The sequence below is a fragment of the Homarus americanus genome, unplaced genomic scaffold (assembly GCF_018991925.1).
Source record: "Homarus americanus isolate GMGI-L3 unplaced genomic scaffold, GMGI_Hamer_2.0 scaffold30108, whole genome shotgun sequence".
NCBI lineage: Eukaryota > Metazoa > Arthropoda > Malacostraca > Decapoda > Nephropidae > Homarus > Homarus americanus.
The window spans coordinates 5065919-5076765 of record NW_024748109.1 but is presented as its reverse complement, the minus strand read 5'-3'; the positions used below and the strand labels follow the sequence as shown (position 1 = coordinate 5076765).

General features: G+C 38.7%; 1 protein-coding gene across 2 annotated transcripts; it reads left to right on the top strand.

Annotated features, from left to right (window-relative positions):
- The first annotated feature begins 2147 nt into the window (after window positions 1-2147).
- Window positions 2148-10566, top strand: LOC121880166 (myosin light chain kinase, smooth muscle-like). 2 transcript variants are annotated; one of them, XM_042387280.1, is made up of 9 exons: window positions 2148-3363; window positions 3750-3904; window positions 4222-4412; window positions 4935-5038; window positions 6852-6967; window positions 7087-7201; window positions 7497-7666; window positions 8056-8127; window positions 10526-10566. In XM_042387280.1, coding segments are annotated over exons 1-5 (690 nt in total). In that variant the 5' UTR covers window positions 2148-3124; the 3' UTR covers window positions 6853-6967; window positions 7087-7201; window positions 7497-7666; window positions 8056-8127; window positions 10526-10566. The 2 variants fall into 2 exon arrangements, with proteins under 2 accessions (XP_042243214.1, XP_042243215.1); XM_042387281.1 differs by lacking the exon at window positions 10526-10566 and having other exon boundaries at window positions 2148-2774; window positions 3198-3363; window positions 8056-8205.
- The last annotated feature ends 281 nt before the right edge of the window (window positions 10567-10847 follow it).

Here is a 10847-nt window from a genome sequence, read left to right as displayed (position 1 = left end):
GAAAGTGTGAATTGTGGTCTGTGGGGCATCTCTCCTCCTAATTATTAACTTATGTTTAAAGAAGGCTACCATTGTGTCCTCAACATGACACAGTTAGTTCAGATTTTTCCACATCTCGGTGCTTTGAAGCCAGTTTCCTGAACTTCTCCCAGTAGTAAATACCATCTTTCAACTCTGAAGTTGACATATGGTCATCACTTTCCTTTTCCTTCTCACCACTGTCAGCCTCTAACATCTCATCCAGTTGCTGCAAGTCTTCAGGAGTAAGTTCCGCCTCATGAGACATCACAAGCTCTTCGACATCATCCTCCTCCACTTCAAGGCCCAATGACTGACCAATGGACACAGTCTCCTGGTGCAACTCTGTGTCATCCTGAAATCCCTCAAAATCATGGACTACTGATGGCCACAGTGCTTTCCATGAAGAATTGAGGGATCTGGTGGAGACTTCTTGCCATGATGACACAATCAATTTTACAGCCTCCAGGATGTCGAATTGTGTCTTCCAGAACTGTTTCAGTGTTAGTTCAGGATCAGTGGAAGTTGCCTGATGACACCACCTAAACATTTTCTTCATGTACTGTACAACTTCTTGAAGTTGCTGATAACATTCTGGTCCATTGACTGCATGATTGATGTAGTGTTGGGAGGCAAAAACAACACTTTCACAAAGTCAAATTGATGCTCCAAAGTTCTGGCAAGTTCAGGGTCATGCCCAGGGGCATTATCCATGAGGAGAAGAACCTTTAAAGGGAGTTTATTGGTGGTTAGGTAGCTCTTGACAGAAGGGCAAAACACCTCAACAGCCCATTCATTAAAGAGCTGTCTTGTCACCCATGCCTTTCGGTTGGACTTCCAATAAACTCCAAGCTTTCCTCTTTCCACTTTTTGTTGTTTGAACACCCTGGGGTTCTCAGAGTGGTAGACAAGCATAGGCTTCAATTGGAAATCCCCTGAAGCATTGGCACCAAGCAATAGAGTGAGACGGTCTTTCATGGGTTTATGCCCATGTAAAGAGGCTTCATCTCTGGTGATGAATGTTCTTTTGGGAATCTTTTTCCAAAACAACCCAGTTTCGTCCACATTGAACACTTGCTGTGGAAGATAATTTTCTTGATCCATCAGTTCCTTAAACTCCACTAAAAACTTTGCTGCCCCTTCCTTATCAGCACTAGCAGCCTCACCATGCCTAACTACACTAAATATGTCACTTCTTTTCTTAAATTTTTCGAACCAGCCTTTGCTGGCCCTAAAATCTTAAAATTCTGTGCCTGAAGAACCAGGTTGATCTGTCTTTAAATGTTCGTAAATCTCCCTGGCTCTTTCACAAATAAATTCAGGAGAAACTGAATCACCTTTCATCTGTTTTTCCCTAATCCAGATGAGAAGTAACCTCTCTGTTTCTGCAATTAGGGATCTACCTTTAAACACTCTGATAGATTTGTCTCTCACGTTCACTTCTTTAAATTTTTCTTTCTGTGCAAGAATTGTCGACACAGTTGATGTCGACATGCCATATTCTTTGCATAGCGCATTTGTTCTAATGCTTTCTTCATGTTTTTTATAATTTCCTACTTAGTTTGGATTGAAATCGCTTTTCTTGATCTCTTAGGCTCCATGCTGGATTCAAACAATCTCAACACGTAATATTTTAAGTTTAAACTTGCTGTAAATAAAGAGTATTTTCTTTAAAATAACATTGCACTGTGCTATATATTGTCATTATGTAAAATAAATTTCAAAATGACCAATAATTTGCTTGGAAACGCAGAAAAAAAGCGTTTAGTTGAAGAGAGTCTCAAGCAAGATGTTACCTCCACTGAAAAGACAGAGAGACTAACGCCTGTTTGGTGTGTTGACAGGCTGGATGGCGCGCATGAAACTAGTTACCTTACCTTCAATTATGTTCAATAATTGCAAAAATTACTAAAAAATTTAATATTAAACTTTTAAAATTATTGAATAGTATAAACTTCTTGATATTTACTAAAATAGTAAGGAATTTAAGCCCTAGAACCGATTACTGTATTGGCGGACTAATACTGCAGCTGGTTGACAGCCACGTGCAAGCGAAAACATGTTGAGGTCGGCTCGTAAAAAACTCGTTAATGAAGGGATTGCTTGTTAACCGAAGTTAAGAATCTTATGGAAGGTAACTCGTTAACCGAAATCTCGTTAACCGAGGTGCTCGTTCACCGAGAGACCACTGTACAGTACTACTTCAGATTTCAGCAGATGTTGCACTGGCCTACAATATACAGTCTCATTCAAGATTCTTCGAACACTGCTGGAGACAGCTGGCAACTCAAGGCCGTTTGTTTACTATAGTATGTAGTAAAATTTATGAATGAATATTAAAGTGATCAGTAGTTGATTACCTAGTTCCCCGTTGCTTAATTTGATGGATGGGCTCTGTTGATTCGTATTATATTGTACGTACTATAGTAAACAAACGGCCTTTAGTTGCCAGCTGTCTCCAGCAGTGTTCGAAGAATCTTGAACGAGACTGTACGTGTTTCTTTCGAAACACATAAATCCTCTATTTTTTTAATAAGTATTGTCGACATTAATAATAATAGCAATAGTTGTGATGTGCATGTGTCTAGGAACAAGATGTTATGGATGAAGGACGGTACAAGGTAAAGACCGAGAAAGGATCCACCAGCCTCACCATCTGTGATGTGGTGTCGGACGACTGTGACAAGTACAGTACACCATTATAGTGAGGAACTCCCTCGCAGAACACGCAGCCTGTGCCTCTCTTGCTGTTGGAAGTAAGTGTTTATGGATATTGAGAAATTGAAAAGCTCGCGTGTTGTAGCCCTTGTGGTGAAATATCTAAATTCAGTTGATAGGGATTAAGAAGGATTAATGCAGTTGATATATATTAGTCACTGTACTATTTTATTGCCTATTATTAGTTTGAAGATTTTATTCTTGAGCGCCTTAGGTCAGGTAAACCTGCCATCATGTCAACAGTTGTACGTATAGGAAAATTAAGAACACTGTATAATTGTAGTATGATTGTATATGGTTAAGGGTATTTGTATATGGTTAGGGTTATTTGCATCTACAATTTTTGAGTGTTTGCATACAGTCTTGCAAGCCATCACCCCTGTGGTTAATGTTTATTATTTGTGTTCTAATAAAATCAATGTATTTACCTGGGATTGCTTCCTTGATTTGTTTTATCACAGGTGCTCCTGAGCCTCCAGCAGCCAAACCCAACCGCAGTGAAGTAACAGCCGACTCGATCACCTTGTCTTGGTACGGTCCAACTTTTGATGGCGGCTCAGTGGTGATGGGGTACACAGTGGAGGCACGTAAGGCTGGCAGCGACGACCGGTACACTCTTATCAGTGGGTTAGTCGCCATTCCAGTGATGTCTGTCTTTGTGCGGTATATTTTATTCTATTCATTGCAAAGCATTAACCTTCAACCTCTCAACTCTTTTTGTATGGGGGATATCTCTGGGTTGAATAGAATCTTCTGGTATTTGCCAAATAGCTAAAATATTAAAAGTGGGGTCTCACAGTGAAGGGGTTAGGATGAAGGCTTTCTATATCCTTAAGAATTCTCTGTTTATTTAATATAATAGATGTTTAAGGATTTTTATGTTTAAGATAACACTTAGTTCATTTAATAGTTCTCTGAAGCATTTTTAAGGGCACAATATTGAAGCCTATTCGTATAATTTTTTATTTTTGATACTCTTTTGCAATTAAGTATGCTCATGATATGTCTTACAGGTGCCACTTGACCTCGTACATTGCCAGGGGCCCCAAGAAGAACTGTCAGTACGAGTTCCGAGTACGTGCCCAGATTGTACATGGACTGTCAGAGCCATCAAAACCCTCCACACCAGTCACCACCGCTGATCCTGTGGAGGAACCTGAGCCTGAAGGTAATATTCCACTGCTCTCCTACAGTGCCCCTTATTGCTGCTGTTGATTGTATCCAACAGTATTGCATATGGAAATAAGACAAAAAAAACTGTTATCAAAAAATTCTCACTTTAGTGTAAAGTATATCTTTGATGGCCTCTTATGATGTGAGAGGTGGTCAATAGTCATTTCTGAAATCGTCTCCAAACATTTCAAAGACTAAAAATATTTATTAAATTTTTTTAAAGGGATTCCAAGGAATCAATTTCCTGGTGCCCATTTATTTTTGTTAAGAGAAGTGACCACTGTAAATTGCTACAATAAACACACTTTACAGATCATGAGACAGCATTTGCACCCCTGAATGTTGAAATTGAGCCTGGAAGTCTATTCGACAAGCAGTACAGCTTACATGAGGAAGTGGGGAAAGGTCGCTTTGGTATAGTGTACAGAGTGACTGAGAAGAACTCTGGGGTGAGAAGAACTGCAAAGATCATCAAGTGCATAATTGCCAAAGATAAAGAAAAGGTAAATTTTGAATTGTACTGATTTTTTAGCTTTATTTTAACTAATAACTAACATTGAAGCCAAAACTCTTGATACTCTATATGTAATGTTGATATCTACATTTCAACCATAAGGGGTAAGAGGTTATTTTAGGAATGCCTGTATGTGTAAAGAAGACATTTATATTGTGTCTTTGGGACCTAATATTGGTATAATGCTAACTTTGAATGCCTAAGCTTCAACAAGAATAAAATTTCAGGAGCTGTTGAGATATCTCCCTCACACACCTAAACTGTTACTCTTAAGACACACTATAAACTTAACACATACTCCCACAGGTCCCCCCAAAAAGGTATTGTGCCAAATACCAAAATGATTTATTTGGATTAACTGGAACACTTCCTACACCAAATTTCCCAACATTTTTAATCCGATGAGCACCAATTTTTTTTTCGATGGTGTGCTCAATAACTGTCAGTGAAAAGTTATAATGCGATGTGCTAAATCTAGAACCCCTGACCTATACTGTGATCACCCATACAGGTTTGCGAGGAAGTTGACATCACGAATTCACTTCGGCATCCCAAACTCCTTCAGCTCGGAGCTGCTTATGAACGACAGAGAGAAATGGTTATGGTCATGGAGTAGTAAGTTCTCAGTTCATTTATTAATTTGATTAAATATGTTCATAATACAGTATCATTATATTATATTCATAATACTGGACTGTGTATCTTATCAGACCAACAGAATTTACATTGTTCTTATTTATGTAGAAAATTAAATTAATTGAGCTAAATCGTCCTTATAAACAAAAATGTTGAGAATTATTTTAATATCTAATATTAGCTTTATTAAGTAATGATCACTTCACCTTGACTTGTTACATCCTCACTGCAGCTACCACTTTTTTTTTAGTAAGGATCTAATACTGTATTCAACATCTACAGGTACAACCGTATGCTATATACAGTAGAATCCCAGTTATCCGGTATCCAGGCAGGCTTCCAGTAGATTCAACTAACTGGCACCAAAATGAAACAGTAACACTAAAAATAAAAATTCCTCCAAAATCAGCTACTATCATAAGTTTGAATACCATCTGCAACAGAGATGAGCTGCCAAATTCATTGTTATGATAAATTGATTCATAGCATTACATAAAATACAATAGAAAATTTTTTATGTTCAAAAAATGCCTCATTCACCACTCAAACCATCCTCTGGGCGATGCGACCCACTTTAGCCAACCTAATCTAATCTAACCTAGCCTAACCTAACCTAACACAACACAACTCAGATTAAATTAAGTTTACCAATTTTTTGTGACTTTATGACACCAAATAATAATCGAGAAGTGATTCACAGCCCGAATTACGCTTGTACGACCATCATTTGACTTCATTGCGGCTACATTTGGCTACATTTGGGTAATTCCTCGCTCCCTCGGTACATGCGCGCGATGTATGAACTCAGATTAAAGTAAGTTTTCCAATTTTTTGTGACTTTGTGACACCAAATACTAGTCGAGAAATGATTGGCAGTCCGATTAATTCATGTAGGACCATTATTTGACTTCATTCCGGCTATATTTTGCTACATTTGGGTACATTTGGGTAATTAGTCGGACCGCACTTGGGCACCTCAGCTACCCTGAGAGATTGGAGCGCCTGAACTTGCCTAGCTTATACTACAGACGGGCAAGAGGGGACCTAGTTGAGGTGTATAAGCATCTCAGGGGGCACTACTCAGTTGAGTGCCCTTACTTGAAGCTGGCGGACGCTCGCCCCACAAGGGGTCACAGCTCAAGATTGAAGAAGCCGCAAGTCCAGAAAACCGTGAGGGTTGTAAACTCTTGGAACAATCTACCAGAGAGTGTTGTGTCGGCACCGAGTGTGAGCTTTTTCAAGACAAGACTTGACCAACACTGGAGTGGGTTCAGGTACATTTAGGAGCCGGTGCATGCCCAGTACTTGCCAACAGTGTGTAACAGAGCCAGTACTTTCCAACAGTGTGTAACAGAGCCAGTACATGCCCAGTACTTGCCAACAGTGTGTAACAGAGCCAGTACTTGCCGACAGTGTGTAACAGACGTAACTGGGCAAGTACTGGATCTCTGTTACACACTGTTACTGGGCAAGTATTGGATCTCTGTTACACACTGTTACTGGGCAAGTACTGGATCTCTGTTACACACTGTTACTGGGCAAGTACTGGATCTCTGTTACACACTGTTACTGGGCAAGTACTGGATCTCTGTTACACAGTGTTACTGGGCAAGTACTGGCTCTCTGTTCCACTCTGTTACTGGGCAAGTACTGGCTCTCTCATAAATGCCATTAACAATCTAACTCAGTTGGTCGTAAAGGAAAGTAGAATGAAAGTCAGTTATTTAAGGACAAACTTGTTTATTTTTTTACCCCATTGCTATTGTCGCAAGTATTTATTTTCGTTTTTCAGGAATCATGTGTGGGCGGCAGGCATGGGTGGGTGTATCGTGGGCGTGTGTGCTATGGGTGTGGTTAGCTACGGACCTGTCAGCGGCTCCAGCAACTAAAAATGAAGGGAATTCTACAGTAAGTTAAATTCTCTCTCAATTGACTGATTTTTAGTGCCTTCAAAACTATGTATGTATGTATATATGTATGTATGCATATGTATCTATCTATTTATCTATCTATCTATCTCCCAACAGATGGTAACAGTGCCGTCAGACTTGCTGGTACAGTTACTGGACGTCAGCAGGTCGTTACAGAAGTTACTACCAGCTGACATCCTCATCCCCCTGCTTGATGTCAGCCCCAAGGAAGGTAAGGAGACTGTTTTGTTGTTCTGGGGTCCATTTAACCTCATTTAGCATAGTCTTAACTACCCTAATATAGTTTAGCCGTACTTAATCTAAGCTATCTTAACGTAATCTAACCTAAACAAACATTAGCTACCTTAATTAAGCCTTACTAATCTTAAACTAAACTAAACTAACCTAACCTAACCCTAATTAAACCTTATTAATCTTAAACTAAAATAAATATTAAGCTAACCTACCCACACCTAAGCTAACCTACACACACCTAAGCTAACCCTACCCTCCATGTTTGTTGACAGTACTGGCTCGGGTTAACGACGAAGGACCAAACTCACTGTTAACTCTGGCTCTACGTCACCACGCTCTACTGCAACAACGTAACGAAGATTTACTCACCCAACAAGGTCGTTGTACTGCCCAGATCGAGTCTCCACAGGAGGATAAACAAGAACTCCGTCTACAGCTACAGGTAAAATATACAGATATCCTACCTCCTACAGACAGCGCCAAACCTACAGATACTAGAGAGGATGTTAAAAAAGGTGTTAAAATAGATGATTTATGTCCGTGTAGAGAGAATTTAACAGAAGCACAGTTGGAAGAGAGGAATTTTGTAGGATTGGATTGTGTCTGTAAGAAAGTGACCATACTTCCCAAGACCACACCTGCCCCTGTGTTGTTGGGTACTGGGTCAAGGTGGGTGTGTCTGTGTCTGTCTGTCTTCATCTCTATCCTTTCCCAATAGAATGAAGGACTCTCTCTCTCTGTCTCTCTCTCTCGTATAAAGTCAATCTCTCTCTCTCTCTCTCCCTCTCCCCCCTCTCTCTCTCTCTATCTCTCTCTTTCTCTCCTCAACAGAGTGAAGGACTGCGCCGGTCATCAGACTGAAGGGGCGACCGAGAGTGGAATGTATGAAATTTACCCATCAGAGTAAGTATCACATCCTTACACCCTCCTACACATCCCTATCCATCCTTACACACGTTCGACATCCCCTTTACACCCTCCTACACATCTCTACACCCTCCTACACATCCCTATCCATCCTTACACACCTTCGGCACCCCCTTTACACCCTCCTACACATCTCTACATCCTCCTACACATTTAAAGAATTTTTAAAACTGGCTGTAAATGATTGTTTATTTTTATTTAATAACAAAGCTTATAAACAATGTGAAGGTGTTGCTATGGGTTCACCTGTAGGTCCCACGTTGGCCAACGCTTTCCTCTGTCACCACGAGAAGCTTTGGCTTACCGAATGTCCCCCCAATTTAAGCCTTTGTTCTATCGTCGGTTTGTTGATGACACTTTTTTAATTTTCAGATCACTTGATCACGTCCCTATGCTCCTAAATTATTTAAATTCGAAACATGGCAACATCAAATTTACTTGTGAATTGGAAAAGGAAAATATTCTTCCATTCCTTGATGTTAATATCCACCGTCTTCATAATAGTTTAGAGACAGCCTTATACAGAAAACCAACTTTCACTGGTTTGAGTTCAAAATTTTCATCTTTTATTCCTCTTAATTACAAACGTAATCTAGTACGTACTCTTACCAACAGAGACTTCAATATATGTTCAAGCTATTTCCACTTGGACATTGAGCTAAAATACATAAATGAAGTACCGTATATCTCGGCTTATAAGACGGAATTTGAACATTAAAAAAATCTGCCCAAAGTTAGGGGGTCGTCTAAACCACCAAATATAAAATTCTTACCTCTTAAATATTGTGGTTTAGTTTGTCAAGAGTGGTGATGGAAACATCGTAAGCCACTCACAAGGTCTTACCACTAATTATTTTATACTGAAACTTGCGTTTGGCAAGCTGGATTCAAATTAAGATTACCGGTATATTAAAATAATAAAAATGTATTATAAACCTGTCTGACATACCGTAAAAGAGAATTATACCCCTGTAATAAACACAGCTATCATCACACACCCCCCATTTGCCAGTGAGGAGACAAGAAAGGGAAAGTGACCGCGAGATTGGGCTATTTTTAGCCGTGGAGGTGGTCAGTAATGCATATCGGTATATTTACTGATAATAATACTTAAAATTTATTTTTTTACAAGGAATATTCAGTAAATGACTGCATTAATTCTTGAAACTACTGACAGTTAAATACAGACGCTTAAGTGACGTCACTAGTGTTTACACTACACCAGCCATTACTTGAAGTGAATTGGTCTCATTTAAAGTAACTAAACATAAATAAATACAAAAAGTAAAAAAAGATCAAAAGTGAGAAATAATATACTGTATGTATGTTGTGTTGTCAAAGTTAGAGGAACAATTCAAACTGCAATTGTGTGTAAATGAGGCAGAAAGTCAGGTCAGCGCTGAACCTGGGACTTGGTCACAATTTTCGTGATGCCATATGGCAGCAGGGTCTACCATTAGACAACACATTATGCTTCCAATATCTTCCCAGGCGGTAGTATCTACCTGTTTGGTAGCTGCCTACTACCTACACAATTTTTAGTAATATTACTTTGATACATGATAAATTAGACAATGAAAATAAACATCAAATTTAATTACCAAGACGCTTCCCATTGGCAGCTGTAAGAAGAGGGGGAGACGGGCTATTTTTATCTCGTCTTTGTGTCTGAAGTGGCTAGTAATACCATATATTTATGGTATCTCCTATAAATAATTAATTTAAAATTTATTTTTTACATAGAATATTCAGTAAATGACTTTTAAATAAATAAACAAATAATTCGGTAAATCTATTTCAAGTAAATGGAAAATAAGCAAACAAATGTTATTTACCACCACCCCTTCCCTCTGGCTCAGGGTGAGATGGAGGGGAGATAAAGAAGGCTATTTATAGCCCGTCTTTGTGTCTGAAGTGACCAGTACTCTAATGCACCATAAATAATTCATTTAACATTTATTTTTTGTATATATATATATATATATATATATATATATATATATATATATATATATATATATATATATATATATATATATATATATATATATATATATATATATATATATATATATATATATAATAATAATAACTTACCTTTTTGTAGTACTGTATAGACCTAAAATTCAGATAAAGATAGTTTATGCTTGTCCTTTTTATTTTGAAAATAACGGACAAATGGGTCTCAAAAAGGGACATGCTGTCCTTAAAAGACAGACTTGGCAACCCTTCGCAGCGGCGCCATACGACCCTCTCATTTCAGCTGATCGCTAGTACACAGACCATTTCACATCCCATAATTTTAGCTGTATTGATTTATGAGTGTTTGTTTTAGCATAATAGTACAAATAAAACAATGTTTTGTTTATTCTAGGAGTTGGACTGAGGTGCATCTGGGTAGACTCTCAGCCTTTTTGGTATTTTGTGTTTCTCTCGAGTACAAAACTAAATTATTCCATTGAAACAACACTTCGATTTAGTGCGAATTAGGTTTTAAGCGACTTCTCTTGGAACGTATCTTGTGTTATATCGACGTTCTACTGTATACAGTAAACCCTTGCCATTCGTGGGTTTGTGATTCATGGTAAGCAGATGGTGGCCAGCAGCACAACAAGTCACCCCATGCGCTCGCAGCATCTCCTCTCCCCATGTTCGCGCTTGGCTTTTGCCCATGATGCAGCATCTCGTGTTGTACT

Coding starts and splice junctions, on each gene's coding strand:
- LOC121880166 (XM_042387280.1), top strand. CDS start 3,125: ATGTTTATTATTTGTGTTCTAATAAAATCAATGTATTTACCTGGGATT. Junction 3,364..3,749: donor CGGTACACTCTTATCAGTGG/GTTAGTCGCCAT, acceptor TATGTCTTACAG/GTGCCACTTGACCTCGTACA. Junction 3,905..4,221: donor GGAGGAACCTGAGCCTGAAG/GTAATATTCCAC, acceptor CACACTTTACAG/ATCATGAGACAGCATTTGCA.